This window comes from Temnothorax longispinosus, chromosome 1 (genome assembly GCF_030848805.1).
Source record: "Temnothorax longispinosus isolate EJ_2023e chromosome 1, Tlon_JGU_v1, whole genome shotgun sequence".
Lineage (NCBI taxonomy): Eukaryota > Metazoa > Arthropoda > Insecta > Hymenoptera > Formicidae > Temnothorax > Temnothorax longispinosus.
The window spans coordinates 643,287-660,407 of NC_092358.1; the positions used below are offsets into that span (position 1 = coordinate 643,287).

Consider the following 17,121-nt stretch of genomic DNA (forward strand, 5'->3'; position numbering starts at 1 on the left):
AGACTATAAACAAATCGATGATATGGTCGTACCATCTTTTTTCTCCCCCCTCTCTTTCTCTCACACACACACACACAGACATACGCATCTTCTCTCTCTCTCTCTCTCTCTCTCTCTCTCTCTTTCTTTCTCCCCCTCCCCCTCCCTCTCTCCCATTAATATAATTTGAAAAATAATGATTTATAGATTCTTTCTCATTTCACAGGCGCATGCACGCACGCACACACGCACACAAACACACACACACACACACACACACACTCTCTCTCTCTCTCTCTTTCTCTCATGCATACAGAACACAGTCATGTACCACGACTTTGTAAAATCATTACGAACTAAAAGCAGATTGTTGCGAGGAAGTCGAGGGCAGGAAAAGGTTCTGCGCCAGGTGGGGCTGCCCGGGCGGTTTATTTGACGGCAATCGACCGATAGCAGACGTAGAAATAGCGGGATTATAGATATTATCCAGACCATGATAGGATATGAGCGCCGATAGAGCGTTCCTAACACCAGCAGTTGCCAGCTGGGACCATCTCCCGTGAGAGCTCACGGCATCGTCGCCGGCATACACCGCGTGCGCGTCGAAATTACCTGGCATATGCGGCGCGCTCGTATCTGCGAAAAAAGTTACACGTCAATGACAATGGGTCTGTTTTCTGTTGCTGAACTGGCTGCACTAGTTCAGAGTTTATCTTTTTTCCTCCACATTTTCGAAGGAAAAAGATAAACTTTCAACTAGTGCACCCAGTTCAGCAATAGAAAACAGACCCAAAATCAATGCGAGGGATATAGTGCCGAAAACCACAAACCTAGAAGAGTTGGATTCAATATCGGAAGATGAGGATCTAGTTGTCCGCCTGGTCGAGCATTCGCGACGAGGCGAAGCTCCGCGCGTAGATCACCCAACAATTGTACCACCTTGGGATCGCACTGTAAATATCATAAGATTGTAAATTGCTGTAAATATCGCTGTAAATATTAAGAACTAGAAGAAATTTTATTATATTGTTAAAAAATATATTCCTTTCCTTGACAAATATAAAAATTAAATATTTACAATGTGAATTGTAAATGAAGCGATTGCCACAATTGATTAGCGAGCGAGATTAAATAACAGACAAATTGTCTAAAGAATCTCTTTACATAATTACCTCATTCTGGTCTGACCGCAATGAGAGAAGATCGTCGACTCGAATCGGTTTTCCCTGATTCAAGGCGTTTGTGAGGATCATCAATCTTCGGGCAAGATTATCCTCGGTACACATTTCCAACGGTTGATTATCTCCCTTTAGATTTGACTGCGGCTTAACGGGCGGTGAAGCGTTATAATAGTACGATGGCGTAGACACTATGTACGGACCGCTCTGATTAAACAAATTATCTTCACCGTAATGAGCTTCCGCCCCAAGCCTGCTTGGGTGTGAATTATAGCCTGCTTCCATCTTTAGTCGTTTAGAGGACCTGTAACAGAGTTATAAGCCTTGCGTAAGGTATGAAGGTTCAATAAGTACAAGACTTACAGATAAAATAGAAACGAGAATATACACAATGATTGCAATGATATTAATTCACTTGCAGTTTACATGAGATTTACTTAGAATTGAATGATGAAAAATTAATAACGACAATATTTTTTTTATTTCAATTATGAAACGTATATAGTATATGTATATAACTTTTTTGACAAAAAATTTATGAACATTACATCTAATTTTGTCATAAATTATTGATAAAACATTGTTGCGTTTTTATAAATATCTAATAACATAAATATATGAAGAAATAATGGAAGATCATGCAACTAGCAAGCAATACAAACGTGTCTTAAAGCAAGCCCAATTACATATATGCACTAAAATTACACATGCACATAGCATATTAATATAATCGTAATATTTTATTTACTGTTTATTTTTGTAACAAATTTTGTAGAATAACGTAGAACAATGAAAAATAGCAAGATATTTCCTCTTCATCAAAATGCATCACTTAATACATAGATCCTATATTGTGAACAATATTGCGGAGCGATTATTATCGCTATGTATCGCTATATATTTCGATTATTATTTGGTTAGCAAAGCTCAAGCACATGGTTGGTTACATGATACACATACTTGACAGACATGAGTCAATAAAATTCAACACTCTGGACGTAAACACATATTAAAAGATTTGGAACTTTTGTTACCTATTATATATTCTTACAAGTGCTACAAAATTCGTCCATCTATTATTCAGCCACAATTACATTATCTCCTGAAACATAATTTTCTCCTATTAGACATTATGCCAATTATCTTGTGTGTCTATAATTCTTTTATCCAAAGTCATATATATATATATATGTCACTTTCTACATATTCCACAATACAAATTATGATACAGTCAGAAAAAACGTCAATGTCTATGTGACAATGACTATTATATATTTGAATAACTTATGTGTACATCCTCACATATATATAATATAAAATTATATCAGTCTATATTGTATATAAATCTAGTTATAAATTATTATTATTATATACTCCGCATTCTTATATAAAATTTTGCTATATAATTATGACATTATTAACATCTTGTATAATAATGTTCACAATTGTTGGTAACTATATTTTACATACTAATAATGATGCAACATTAATTAAAAATATTATTAATTAACAATGAATAAAAACATAATTTTATCTTAAATATATTTGTATAAACAGATAGTGAAACAAATTTTTGAAAGATTATACCATTAAAAAAAAAAAGAGAATCTCATCAATATTGAACATTATAATTCGATTAATATAACCAGCTATTTGTTCATACTATAAACATATTTTAAATATATTTTTATCACGTACTACCAATGTATCAAATAAATCGTAGGACATATATATGTATTTTATAAACTATCAAACTTCATGCTTATTATAAATGCCTTAATTACAGTTGTATGTAAAAACATGTGACATGTTTTGAAACGTTATATTTTCCAAAGTATTATACATCTGTATTTATAAATATATCTACTAGTTATACGAACACACATTTTATCATGAATACACACTCTCTATTGATAGATCTTCGTTCTCTTACAATGTACATTTTTTTGTACAGAATATATTATATAATATAAAAAATCAATGTTTTTTAAATTCTTAAAACACATGACATATTTTTGAAATATAAATTGACAATATGAAGATTGTCTCATTATACTGGCTCATTATCAGGAAATTCTTAACAAGAGCTTTATTATAGTGGGTGCGATTCACTTGGCGCTCCAAACGCTCTTGGAAACATTTCATCCTTGTTGTTTATTAAATATTAAACAAGGACAAAATGATCCTCTGAAGCGTTTGAAGCGTCTACTAAATTACACACAGTGTTAAAAACGTCTCTACAAAAACGAGATCTAAAACTTTTATTTCAAGAAAAAAATCAAAAGTTCCATTTAAGAAATTAGTCGCCTTTAAAATTTTTCGTAAACATCTATAATATGACTCACATCGGAATCATGTGTCGTCCTTTAAACCAAACAACTTTTGAAATATTTTTCTCTAAAAACTATTTTTGGAAATAAAAAACTTGTCACGCTTTATTTTGTCCACCCTGTATATGAGAATATACAGTGTATGTGCGTGTGTGCATTATATATATAATATAAGAATGGCATAAAATAAATGTTAAAATGTTTATTATATTTATATATAATAAAGTTTTAATTTATTACTTTATTATATATAAATATAATAAACATTTTAACATTCTTTCTATGCCATTCTCATATTTATACTATTAGTATTGTACTTGGTTTTACTATTAGAAATATGATTTTAATATTTATATATTAAAGAAATAAAACTTTCGATTTACCTGCTTTTATTTCTAAAAATAAATAACGAAAGAAAGTTATATGTATCAAGATATTTGTGGAATAAGTAGAAACAGTAACATATATTTTATGCTTATTTTACACATATGAATCAGTAAACGCTGGTAAATAAGTATTTTCCACGATAATTGTCGAGTGCTGCTTGGTTTTTTTTTTAAGAGATATTAGTACATGATATAAGCATAAAAATAAAAAATATCAAAACAAAAAAAAAGTTAAATAATAAAATGTTTGGATAGCGTTAAAGATTTATTCACAAAAAAATATTTTTAATAAATGTCTGAGTACGTTTAAGTATATTGCAGCATTCGAATATTATTTTACATTGCTATGACGTTCCATTAGAAAACATCCGAAGATTGAATTTAACTATAAGGATAGTGTCAGTAACGAACATGCAAAAAAAATAATGTAAATACTAAATAAATACACAATGATTCGCCATTCGTATATTACAAGAAACTCATCATAACTATCTATAATATGAATCACTAAATTGTAATACAACAGTGGCTAGGAGGTGATTAAAGTATAAATGTACGCCGGAAATGTGAATATCTAAATAAATTGGATTAATTATAAATGAAATTAACAGAATCAAGGTTAATATCTTCATGACTTTAGTCTTGATCTTCTTGTATTTGCCTTCTTCGGTCTTCCAATGCAGCTCATCCATTGTATCTGTATATTTTGCCTATATATATTTATATATATATATATATATTTACATTACAAAGTCTTACAACTCAGAGCTCATCTATTTGTACAGATCGTCGTTTTACGCTCTATCTGTAGATACCTAAAGAGCCTTTTTATGAAAAACAGCGAGGAGAATCACGCGTTGACGTCACCTCTATATTTATTTACAATCGTTATTTCTTTTAATCATGACTTTTCTACTTGCATGTTTGAATATAAATACAAATATATATTTATATAGAGATGTTATAAATTAATCTCTAAAAGACTCTAAATCGATGCATGTGCGCAAAAATTATACACAAATGTTCCTCATTTTGATATATTAACGTGAGCGCATGCATTATGTATTCTTTTTGCGGTATATTTGTATATATGCTGATGTATATTTATGTATATACATGTACATTCCCCTTTTGTATAATATTAGTGAGATATGTACATATACCTAAATAGATTAACTGAATAAACCGACAATTTAATTTTTACAATTGTCCTTAGAAACGAATGGTAGACTGAATCACAGTTATTACTCTAAAATGTATACCTTTTTCTTGTATAGAGATTTACACGTTAAAGTGGCGATTATTAGGCATTCATATATAGGACCGTACTAATATAGTTATAACAATCCTTATAAATTGTTCGATATGGATAGTAGAACGATAAAATTAACCCTTTAGCTGCAAATGCTACATATATTTTATGATCAAAGAACTTAAATACCACATCACAGAAATTAAAAACTTTGTAATAAGGAGTTACAAAAGAGAGAGAGACTATGTTCATTATAAATTTATTACACACCGCGTCTTTTTATATTAATCAAAATGATCAAATTGAAAATAATAAATTTAGCCGTAAAATTGTATTTCTGGTCTATTTATTTTTAATTTAAAAAAGTGTTGGGTGACGCAGCCAAAGAGTTAAGTGGTATAACATATTTCATTATCATAAAATATTATCGCCGAGGCATGTTGCGTATGCCCTGAAAAATACAATATTTTAAGTATATATCTCACACAGTCTATCAAATCAATCGTTTAAGGATAAACAATCTCTGTAGAGCGAAGTCACGAACAGAGAAGGATGTTTCGTGCTTCTATTTTCCATTGTTCTGCGTTATTGCCATCGTCGTGTTTGAACGACTGTGAACGAAACTAAAATTAACTCGTTGATTCATCAGGTTGAAAGGAAGGAAGATCGGCATGCAAACGAGAATCGGAAGGAACACACAGAAATACTACTACATTTTCTTCTCGATGTCACTTCTCATTTTCAAGAAATTCATTACTTGAACAATGCATTTTGCTAAAGAAAATAAATGCAAAGCACAACTGTCGTACACAGCCATCTACGTGTATAAGCAAATTAGTTCTTGATCGAGACGTACGTCTCAGCAGCTCGTAAATTTGATTTCTTTACGGCTTTACTCACCCCCCGACATCTGATAGATCATCCTTGTTGGGACCTCCTTTATTCGGAAAGGGAAGGAGAGGAGGCAATTTTGCTGCAGCACTCTCTTGCTGTTCCCGTAACAAGCGCTTTCGCTTTTTACTCCAGAGCTCATGACAATCTTGCCAAGTCGGAAGCTGTGGCGCTGGCATCCTGATATATCGCGAAAGTGTAATGCGTTTTATAAATAAGATTTGAACTAAGAAACATATGTACTCCGATATACATAAAAAGCCGATACGAGAAAATGCAGAAATATAACCTACTGTTCAGGCTGAACGTTTTTCAACCAAGCACTCTTAAGCGCATCGGCTGCTGTTATCCGCTTTTCGGGATCTAATTCTAGCATTTTGTCCAGGAGATCCAAGGCTGTTCCTGGCATAAATGAGAAATCCTCCCGCAGACGTCTTCTATGCTGCTTCTTTGGCTTAAGTGCATGCCACTGTGGTAATTTTATCACAGAAGGCCAAACGGCAGGAGTGGGCGTTCCACAAACCCTCGAGATCATCTCCAATTGCATTATATCTACGTTAGCCTGGTAAAAAAAAATGACCGTAATTAATAATAAACTAATATTGATCTGTTTTTTCCAGCTTAAGAAATGGCTATTACCTGATATAAAGGTTTTACCTGAAATAATGGTTTCTTGGAAAACAATTCTCCCAAGATACATCCGCAACTCCAGACATCAATTGCAGGCCCATAACGTTCCTCTCCCAGCAAAAGTTCGGGGGGTCTGTACCATAGAGTGATCACCTTGTTGGTGTACGGTCTCTGTCTATCCTCCGCGTTATAAAGTCGTGCCAATCCGAAGTCGGCCAGTTTAACCTCGCCCCTATTAAAAATTGTTATCATACGTTACATTATATTAAGTAATTGCAAGAAGTAAATTATTTAGAAGATGACGCATATGTACTTGTTATTCATCAATATATTTGAGCATTTGATATCCCGGTGCAGGAAATTCTTGCTGTGACAATAATTTAAGCCATCCAACAACTGCTTCATGATACTGGCGTTATTCATCTCGTTGAAATCCACCATACCGGATTCCAGCAGACCCATCAAGTCATGATCCATGTATTCAAAAACTAGATAAAAGGAACCTTTATCCTTATCCTAAAACATAGAATAAAAACATGACATAATTAATTGATTCTGTAAAAATCTAATTAATTAAATTTAACTAGTAAAAAGTTATTCCATACTCCATGTTCCATTAGCGATGTTTGTCAGTATTTTAAATTACTGAGAAATATCTTAGAAAATAATTAAATTAGCGGTAGATTGATTCTATATATTTAATGTATAATAGAAAATTTTTTCTCTCTCTCTCTCTCTCTCTCTCTCTCTCTCGTGTATGCGATAGCACGATAATCCCATCAACATGCTGCTATGTCGGATTATATATAAATTATATTCTACATAATTCTTGTTAATAAATAAAGTACCGACAAATATATCGTAATACTGCTAGAGTGCTGTTACAGATTGTATATAGCCAGGGCTAATAAAAAAGTACCTTCCGGAAATCTTGAGCGTCTTGCTTGTCAGTGACGATTTCTCTGAGGTTAACAATGTTCTTGTGATTGAGCTGTCGTAGGATCTTTATTTCTCTGACTGCCGTGATGGGAAAGCCTTCCTTCTCGTTTTCAAGTCGGACTTTTTTCAAAGCAACCATCACGCCGGATCGTTTGTCTCGTGCCTTATACACCTGCCCATATGTACCCTCTCCGATCTGCGCAATAAATTCGAACACGTCGACACATCGTTCGCCCCAATCCTTGCCGCCGGAAGCCGACATAGGAGCATGACAGTTTCGCGATCCTCTGCGTTTCAGTATTTTCGGTCTTTTCAATTTCGGCTTTGGTGCCACTCGTTCGACCTTCAAACGCGGCGGCGTTGCATTCGGATCGTCCTCGCCACTCAAGTCTTCCGATCCAGGCACAACTGCAGTTCAAATTAGTAAATTAACACGACGTTAATTTTAACTTAAGCAACGAATAAAGATCTCGTCCGTAAATAAAACATACCTGGCGGCATTGGCAGATCCTTGATACCCTTTTTCTGCAGCGGCTTCGTTGACGTTGGAAATTTCAATTGCACCTTGCTGGGAGGGCTCGGAGAACGACTCGGCGGAGAATCTATACTTTCCAAATCATTCTGGTTAATGCCAGGTGGCAATGGTAATCTCTTTAGGCTTTTGGTCGTGAACGTTACTATGGGAGGCTTGGGAGGATCCACAGATTTAAGTGGCACGAGATTATTGGGTTGATTAAACTTGGACATAATCGTGTTGGGCGCTGGAACGGGAATCGGTGGAATGGGTGGCGGTGGGACAGACATATTGGGTAGAATCGGTGTCGGCGGGATTGGCGGCACCGACACTTGCGTCAAGGCTGTCGATACAGATTCGGCAGATTGTGGCAGTGGTGGCGGCGGTGGGGGCGGTGGTTGTACTCCAGGAGCAGGAGCCGGGAAATTCGGGCTGTGTGACACGACGATCGGACAACTGTTGGGCATCATCGATGGTGGGTTGGGCGAGGTATGCACAATCGCGTGAGAAGCAAGCGGATTCATCGCAGTGGGTATCGGATTAGGTAGCGGTACGCCGGTTGGTGGTAACGGTGGCGTTTTGCACGCTACAACGCCGTCGTCGCTCGTCGGAACAGGAATATCGGTGACGTCGACCACGCTATCGCCAGTCTTTGCGTGTTGCTCCTTGTAATTTATAGATCTGTCTTTATTGTCGGTAGAAGCTTTAATCTCGGCGGACACGCTGCCGCCATCGCCGTCCTTCTCGTCGGTGCTCTCTATGATTTGCACTTCGTCTTGGCTCCCGACTTTTTCCTTCGCGGCCTGCAACTTCTTGAACGCCAACTCCCTCATGTTACGGTCCTTAACAAGTTCCGCGAACAGACTGGTCTCGCTGATCTTGGCCTGTACTCGAAGATTTCGGGCGGTGATGCTCGACGGGCTTCTAGCCCGAGATCTGTGAGGAGAAGGAGAAGGTATTCTGGGACGCGGGCTCTTCGATTTGAGTTTCCTCGAGGTCTTGCGGGACTTGCTGGGCGAACGCGATCTTCTTGGGGTGCGACTCCTTCTGGGGCGCGAACGCGACCTCGAGCGAGACAGTTTTCGCCATCTTCCCGGACTGCGCGATCGCGACCGAGACAGAGGCAAATGTAATCTAAAATGGATCGAAAATCGTTATATACGTGAATGTGTGGCGCAACAAGTTTACTTCCTGTGGTATAAAAGAATAACTTTTGTACCATGAACGACATGAACGTACCTGCTTCCAGTGGGACTCCTAGTTGATCTCGATTTCCGCTTGTCTCTCCTGTCCTTGTCGTGAACCCGGTGACTACGTCGCTCGGTCTCGTCTCGTCTTCTACGTTTAGGGGAAATAACTCCGCTGTCCGTTCGTCGCCTGTGACTACTCCCGGGACTCGGACTAAACTCTCGTCGTCTGACGGTGGCCGGACTCGGGCTGTGCCTAAGTCTATGGAGCACCGGAGTAGGACTAAAGTCTCTTCTTCGCGACGGTGGACTATGATCCCTTCGTCTCGACGGTGGACTCGGGCTGTGTGGCCTCCTGCGGTTTACGCCAACGGGTCCGGGACTAACGCTGGAACGACGGGTCACGTGGATACTGGGACTACGTTTCTGCCGATCGGGACTGCTGTGCTTTGGCACGGCGACGGGCCCGGTTTTATTCAAATTCTCCGGCGTCGTAGCGCACGGAGGCATCAGTGGCGTATGCGGCGATTCTACCTGCCTCGTCGACGAGTGAGTTGGCGGGGTGACGTTTCGCGACGTCTGCCTCGACATCTCTAGTTCCACGTCGTCGCTAGGACATCTCTGCTCGCGTGGCGTAGCCGGGGAGATGGGCGACATGTTGTCCTTGAGTGGTAGTGGGGGCGATTCTGACCAGTGAACGGAAGCGCCAACCGACGACTTGTCGCGGTTCGGACTTGGAACGATATCCTCGGCGACAGAGCGATGCGGGCTCATGCTGTGAGAATGCCTCTTGGATTTTCTCTTTTTCTTCTTCCCCGAATTCGACGACGGGGTCAGACTTCTTTTCTTCTTCTTCTCGCGTTTGTGCTTCTTCTCCTTTCGTCGGGCGTACCGTCTCGATTCTTCCTCGTATTCCGGCGTTGCGCCATGCATCGTCGTCGGTTGTTGTTGCTCACTCGACAAGGAGTACCGTCTACCGGAATGTCGATGCTGAACCGACGGTGACGGAGATAGGCTGATTGGCGACGCTCCGAGAGCGCGAACCGGACTGCCGCCATAATATCGTCTTTGAAGGAACGATTCAGGTACCTCTCCATCCGTGTAACTGTTGGCGCGACTATCCTCCGATTGTATCTCTCCCGCTTCAGGCTCTGAGAGATCTTCGCTACTTACATCGGAATATTCGACCAATGGTTTCACGACGGACGAAGCTACAGTTGGAATTGTCTCTAGTGACTTGTCGCGCGAACGTTTCTTCTTCTTTTTCCCAGAGCTCTTACTTTTGCCATGTCTTCTGTGTCGCTTGTCAGGACTGTCAAAGCTGTGCCTGTTCACGTCGCTGCTCGCGCTGCCTCTTCTTCGTGAGCGGAATCTCCCATTACGTTCGGCTCGTTCAATATCACGAGTGCTAGGCATGTCACCTACTAAAAATAAAACGAATATCAATAAAGTGATATATCTCTACATATATATGCATACATATACATTAATTATAAAAGCATATTGTTATTGTATGCTGACATAATGAACAACAAACAAAAACAATTCTCAAAGGCTAATAGAATTAAATAACAAGTTCTGCGTACATATTCGTTATCGTTAGGTATATCTTGATGTTGTTAGACATCATTATCATTCTTTACGCACACACGCACACATACGCGCATTTTAAATATCACTAATAAATTTATAAGGTTTTTTTTTCCGAAGAATATTAAATTTATTTTCTTGGTCAAACAATTTTACACGTAGGTACGTATGTATAACACACTACCCTAAAGCTAAGCTTAGAGGTAATTTTATTTTTTATCAGCCCTCGTTAAGACCGCGAATGGGGAAAGTATATCAGCAGGAGCTGACAGGAGGGAGCGGGAGACACTCTTCTTTCTCGCTTGCCCTAACATCAACGTCATCAACGGAAACGCGACGATCGGAAATAACGCTACTGCTTCGACATGCCTCGACAGCGACATTGCACTGGCTTAGTTTACATCAGGTTTACACCGACCACCGACCGTTTAGCGTGTATACGCGTACCAAGTACTATATTCGGACTAAATCCATTGGTACGATCGGTGTAAACTAATGGATTTAGCCCGAATATATAGTACTTGGTACGCGTATCAAAATCTCGGTGTAAATCAGATCACTGTCTCGAGTCGAGACGAGCACTCGTCGAGTCTCGCGGCTCGCGGCCGATCGTCATGGATTAATGAATATATGTATGACACTCACGAACTCACGCGCGACCGACACCATGCACATATGTACACACGTACATACATACACACACTCATTCGCTCACTCCGCACGCAGTACGCACGCAGACACACAGCGATACGTGTACGTATATAGCGATATCGCGAAAACGACGAACGACGCGATTACCTTGCGACTTGCGAGCGAACGATCCGCGTTATGCTAATAAGCTGCGTCGCACTCGCTCGGATCCAAATCCAAGACGGACGTGAATCGACGACGAGCGAGCGGACACGGGTAGGAGACGCGGCGAGGAACGCGGAGCCACGAGGATCTCGAGCGAGCCAAGCACGGCCGCCATTGCGCCCTACACGTACCACGTACCGACACCACGGACTCGCCCAGTTTCTATTCCCGAGCGAGAATCCGCGACGGTCCCAGGACGATGTAGATGCGAGAACCCGGGCGGGAAATTGCGCGACACGCGTACTTACGTGCGATATATGTCCTGCAACGTCGCGGCGAGCCTCGGTGTTGTTCGCATCAGGTCCAGAACCGACACCGAAGGCCGATGATGAGAGTGCGTGACGGTTACGTCGTTCCTCTTCGCGCAAAGCAGTTCCAGCACGTAATTCGCGGACGACCGATGTCTCCGGCCGAAAAATTTATCTTTCTCGTGAACGTACGGCGTTCAGGCGATCATATTTTTATGATTCTACCGGCCGATCGTATCATGTCTCATGTATTTTCTTTGGATTGGATTCTGGCTCGCTCATAAAAGGGTATCTCGACCGAGTGGAAGCCATTAACCATTAGCACGTCATTTCTGCGTGACGTAACGCCTTTGCTGCCAGAGTCACCTCTCGGTCCTCGCGCACCGGTGTCACCGCTGGTGTCGCCGCGGCGCGGCGAACGTTAGGAATTACTAGGGAGTCTAGGGACGAAACGAAACGAGCTAGACAAAGGCGCGCTACTGGCGCTAGGAACTTTGCTCGCCTATGCGCAGTAGCTAAACTTCCTGCACGGTTTATCTTTTCTCTTTTTCTTTTTACGTTGGAGAGAAAAAGAGAAAAGATGAACTGTGCAGAAAGTTCAGATAAATAGAACAGACCTAATATCTCTCGTTGGACGGAGGATAGACCTCAAACGACGGAGCCAATCAGAGATCGTTAACACGGTTTGTCCGATCTCACTGATCTCTGGTTACTTATGCTACGTCTATATATTCTTATGTCTATGGTTATAACCTCATTTCGTTCATGGCGAACATAACCTATGTTCTATGCTAAATTGGAAAATTTTACGAGAACGATAACGTAAATCGCAAAAGAGACACAAATACAGAGAGATACGGGCGGCGAAACGCGTGATCCGGCGATTGAACATCTGCTAAGGAAGGACGAGATCGCGAGGAAGTTAACTCAAAAATATGGGCGAACGCTACAATATCCATAGTCAATTGGAGCATCTGCAATCCAAGTACATCGGTACGGGACACGCGGACACGACCAAATTTGAGTGGCTGGTGAATCAGCACCGAGATTCCTGCAGTTCGTACATGGGCCACTACGATTTGCTAAATTTCTTCGCGATCGCCGAGAACGAAGCCAAGGCACGAGTCAGATTCAATCTTATGGAGAAGATGCTGCAACCCTGCGGACCACCGCCCGAGAAGCCGGAGGATTAAATTTGCTTTTGCGTGTTTCTTCCTTTTAACATTTTTTCCCCATGTGATAGAAAAACTCTTGTAACTCTTGGAAAAAATTAATTTTTTATCCTCTTTATATTATTAAAAAAGATGTGTTTCATGGAAAAGGAAAATTAATAAACTCTTGAGTGGATTTCGTTAAATCCGCCAATATTACGTATTAGTGTGTTTGTGTTCTCCCGCAACGCAAATCCCGCATGATCGACACATATATCGACCGATCGACGTATTGATATAACCTTAATCGTGTTTGCGTTAACTGGTTAACAAGGAGATATACGGAAAACGTTTTTTTTTTTCAAAATCTTGCAGTATTGAAAGACATTTAGCAAGATTTTATGCAAGAAAAATAATCAAGATGCCTCCATTTCCATTATGCTCCACAAAGTGTGGGAAAAATGCCATTTTAAAGGTGAATTATTTTCTCAGTTTTATACCGTATCTAAAAGATTGTTCAATATATTATTCATATACTGTCAAATATAATTGAAGGAAATACATATGTATATTTTTAGAGGCCAAAAACTGGCGATACGTTGTGCAAGGAATGTTTCTTCTTGGCGTTTGAGACTGAAATTCACGATACTATCGTCAATGGTAAATTGTTCAAGCCTGGTGACAAGGTTGCCATCGGAGCATCGGGTGGAAAGGATTCCACCGTACTAGCTTATGTCTTGAAGACTCTGAACGAAAGATACAAATATGGATTGGATCTGTTTCTTTTGTCCATCGATGAAGGAATTACCGGTAATGTAACTATACCAGTCTATAAAAGTAACATGAAATTACTTGTAGCATATAAAAAAATATATATATTTTTTTAAATGCATCATTTTAGGGTACAGAGATGATAGCTTGAAAACTGTGACGCGTAACAGAGATGATTATGGTATTCCACTTAAAATTTTATCGTATAAGGAGTTGTATGGATGGACAATGGATTCTATAGTCGCAGAGGTAAAATATATTAAATCTAAGCTTCTGATTAAGCCTACTAAGAACTACTTGATTGGTGCAATAGTTATTGGACTTGATAATTTAAGGATGTGCCAACCAAATGGCTCGTATACGCGCACCGGCAGAAATGGTGTCCCTTAGGGCACTTTAGGCAAGGTTACATATATAAGCACGCGCATATGTATACCTAGCCGCTACTGGACACCATTTATATGCCGGTGCGTGTACCGATGCACAGTTCGTCTCGTCGTTCCATCAAATTGGCGCGAGACAGCCGTATTTCTCGATAATTTCAAGATCCAGTAAAAAACACGTATATGTATTTTAGATTGGCCGTAAAAATAATTGCACATTCTGCGGCGTTTTCCGAAGACAGGCATTGGATAGAGGGGCTGCAATTTTGGAGGTAGATTGCATCGCAACAGGTCATAATGCGGATGATATCGCTGAAACGGTATTAATGAATATTTTGAGAGGTGATATTGCCCGACTACAGAGATGTACATCTTTAATCACTGTAAGAATATTATTGCATACACGCCATATGAAATTACACAACAAATGTTTGTTATCTATATTTTTATGTAATATAGGCTGGTGCAGATTCTATCATGCGTTGTAAGCCACTGAAATATGCATACGAAAAAGAGATTGTCATGTATGCATATTTTAACGGTCTGGTATACTTCTCCACGGAATGCATATATGCTCCAAACGCTTATAGAGGTTACGCACGAGCCTTTCTAAAAGATTTAGAGAAAATAAGACCTTCATCTATCATAGACATAATACATTCAGGTAAAAATATCTTTCTTGTAATATTCTACTAATATTATTATATTAACGTTTATCTGTTACGTAATCTGAAAATTGTAAAAATAATATTATTTACTAGGTGAGCAATTACAAGTGAGAGATAACGTAAAAATGCCAGAGAGAAGAAATTGTACTCGATGTGGATTTGTTTCAAGTCAAGAAATATGTAAAGCGTGTGTTCTGTTGGAAGGTTTGAATAGAGGACTACCAAAACTCGGTATTGGTAAATCTAATAAAGCTAAAAAGATCATGAGCATGCACGTTGATAAAAAAAACCAACAGCAAAGTACAGATTTTTAAGATTTCTATATATCTAAATATGTAACATGTACACGTGAAATATACTTTCACAAAAAAAATTATCTTCTACGTATATATTTTTTATTTGGGGAAAAAAACATTGTGTTCGTACATAAAAAAAATTTAAAATTTTAAACAAAGCCATTGTATACAGTTTTAAAGCAGTAAGCTTGATAATTGATAACAAAAATAATTTATATTTCTGATTATGAAATATATATTAGTATTATACATATATTTAAAATCACGTACATCGTCACAGGATAGTTTTGTAATTTTGTACTCCTGATAACTATTATAATTTAATGTACGTGTGCTTATATATTATAATTCAAGTTTTGACTTATAAATAAAATTGTACATATATATACCTTCATTTAAAAAAGATAGAATCATACGGGATAATATCACTTTAATCAATCATTGTTTTCACACTTTCTAATACAATAAAAATATTCTTGCTATATGAAACATGTATTCATATCAAATTGAAATTTATGGTATATATGCCGCTCTCCTCTCAAGGATTTGTTTTCTGCATATGGGACAATTATTTTTTATGCTAACTGAGCAATCTTTGCATATGCATACATGACCACAAGGTAGTAAAATAATTTCACGTGCGTTTGTGAAGCAAACTACACATGTTTGATCTTCTCTAAGATCTTCATCCCTGACTCTTCGACGTCTTTCTCGACGCTCTCCTGATGTTTCAAACGATTGACACGACTGAGATGCCCTTTGCTCCGGCTCCGGTGTATTTTTCCAGTATTGTGTTGCCATGATTCCTCCGACTACCAATCCAATTGCACCACCTATCAAACCAAATCCCCAATGTGAACCATCAGAGCTGTCCTTGTTCACGTCGTTGCTTGTGTTGCCTCTTCTTTGTGAGCGGAATCTCCCATTACGTTCGTCTCGTTTGATATCACGAGTGCTAGACATGTCACCTATTAAAAATAAAACGAATATCAATAAAGTGATATATCTATACATATATATGCATACATATACATTAATTATAAAAGCATATTTGTATACTGTGACATAATGAACAACAAACAAAAACAATTCTCATAGGCTAACAGAATTAAATAACAAGTCCTGCATACATATTCGTTAACGTTAGGTATATATCTTGATGTTAGACATCATTATCAATCTTTATGCACACTGCCCTAAAGCTAAGCTTAGAGGTAACTTTATATGCGGGGTATTTGTTATCAGCCCTCGTTAAAACCGCGAATAGGGAAAGTATCAGCAGGAGCTGACAGGAGCGAGTGGGAGCTGGGAGACATTCTTTTTTCTCGCTTGCCCTAACATCAACGTCATCAACGGAAACACAACGATCGGAAATAACGCTACTGCTAGTACTGCTTCGACAGTAACATTGCATGATTGCACTGGCTTTACAGGTTTACACCGTCGCACTCGCTCGCACTCCAAATCCAAGTCGGACGTGAATCGACGACGAGCGAGCGGACGCGGGTAGGAGAATCGGCGAGGAACGCGGAGCCACGAGAATCTCGAGCGAGCCAGCACGGCCGCCACCACGGACTCGCCCAGTTTCTTTTCCCGAGCGAGAATCCGACGGTCAGGACGACGTAGATGCGAGAACCCGGGCTGGAAATTGCGCAACAGGCTCACGGTCGTACTTACGTGCGATATATGTCCAGCAACGTCGCGGCGAGAGGTGTTGTTCGTATCAGAGGTCCAGAACCGACACCGAAGGCTGATCAGCTGATGATGAGAGTGCGTGACGGTTACGTCGTCGTTCCCAAGATCGGTAAATGGACGACGGCGCAAACCTTGCGTGTACGCGCACCGGCAGAAATGGTGTCCCTCGGCGGCAAGG

The 17,121-nt window shown here is 39.3% G+C and overlaps 3 protein-coding genes across 10 annotated transcripts; 2 read left to right on the top strand and 1 right to left on the bottom strand.

Annotated features, from left to right (window-relative positions):
- Nucleotides 1-135: 135 nt before the first annotated feature.
- Cdk12 (Cyclin-dependent kinase 12) lies at nt 136-12,332 on the bottom strand. 8 transcript variants are annotated; one of them, XM_071796915.1, is made up of 11 exons: nt 11,980-12,332; nt 9,339-10,710; nt 8,077-9,233; nt 7,566-7,993; nt 6,960-7,162; nt 6,674-6,878; nt 6,310-6,578; nt 6,026-6,196; nt 1,152-1,461; nt 810-930; nt 136-591 (listed from the first exon to the last, which is right to left on the bottom strand). In XM_071796915.1, exons 2-11 carry the CDS (start codon nt 10,700-10,702, stop codon nt 329-331), a joined length of 4,491 nt encoding a protein of 1,496 aa, XP_071653016.1. In that variant the 5' UTR covers nt 10,703-10,710; nt 11,980-12,332; the 3' UTR covers nt 136-328. The 8 variants fall into 8 exon arrangements, 7 of the variants coding, with proteins under 7 accessions (XP_071653016.1, XP_071652995.1, XP_071653006.1 ...); XM_071796894.1 differs by having other exon boundaries at nt 136-615; XM_071796905.1 differs by lacking the exon at nt 11,980-12,332 and adding an exon at nt 11,675-11,894 and having other exon boundaries at nt 136-615.
- A 425-nt stretch (nt 12,333-12,757) lies between these two features.
- On the top strand, nt 12,758-13,353 carry Sf3b5 (splicing factor 3B subunit 5). Its single transcript, XM_071797100.1, has one exon. The coding sequence runs from the start codon at nt 12,915-12,917 to the stop codon at nt 13,170-13,172; it is 258 nt and encodes an 85-aa protein (XP_071653201.1). The 5' UTR covers nt 12,758-12,914; the 3' UTR covers nt 13,173-13,353.
- A 115-nt stretch (nt 13,354-13,468) lies between these two features.
- Nucleotides 13,469-15,328, top strand: Ctu1 (Cytosolic thiouridylase subunit 1). Its single transcript, XM_071797091.1, has 6 exons — nt 13,469-13,605; nt 13,709-13,940; nt 14,032-14,150; nt 14,479-14,667; nt 14,744-14,948; nt 15,046-15,328. The coding sequence occupies exons 1-6, from the start codon at nt 13,552-13,554 to the stop codon at nt 15,264-15,266; spliced, it is 1,020 nt and encodes a 339-aa protein (XP_071653192.1). The 5' UTR covers nt 13,469-13,551; the 3' UTR covers nt 15,267-15,328.
- The last annotated feature ends 1,793 nt before the right edge of the window (nt 15,329-17,121 follow it).

Bases quoted from the DNA above. Each gene is read 5' to 3' on its own strand.
- Cdk12 (XM_071796894.1), bottom strand. From the start codon at position 10,702: ATGCCTAGCACTCGTGATATTGAACGAGCCGAACGTAATGGGAGATTC. The intron at 7,163-7,565 runs GTACTTTTTTAT...TCTATGTTTTAG, and splicing joins ACGCTCAAGATTTCCGGAAG to GATAAGGATAAAGGTTCCTT. The intron at 1,462-6,025 runs GTGAGTAAAGCC...ACTCTGTTACAG, and splicing joins GATCTATCAGATGTCGGGGG to GTCCTCTAAACGACTAAAGA.
- Sf3b5 (XM_071797100.1), top strand. From the start codon at position 12,915: ATGGGCGAACGCTACAATATCCATAGTCAATTGGAGCATCTGCAATCC.
- Ctu1 (XM_071797091.1), top strand. From the start codon at position 13,552: ATGCCTCCATTTCCATTATGCTCCACAAAGTGTGGGAAAAATGCCATT. The intron at 13,941-14,031 runs GTAATGTAACTA...GCATCATTTTAG, and splicing joins CATCGATGAAGGAATTACCG to GGTACAGAGATGATAGCTTG. The intron at 14,668-14,743 runs GTAAGAATATTA...TATGTAATATAG, and splicing joins GATGTACATCTTTAATCACT to GCTGGTGCAGATTCTATCAT.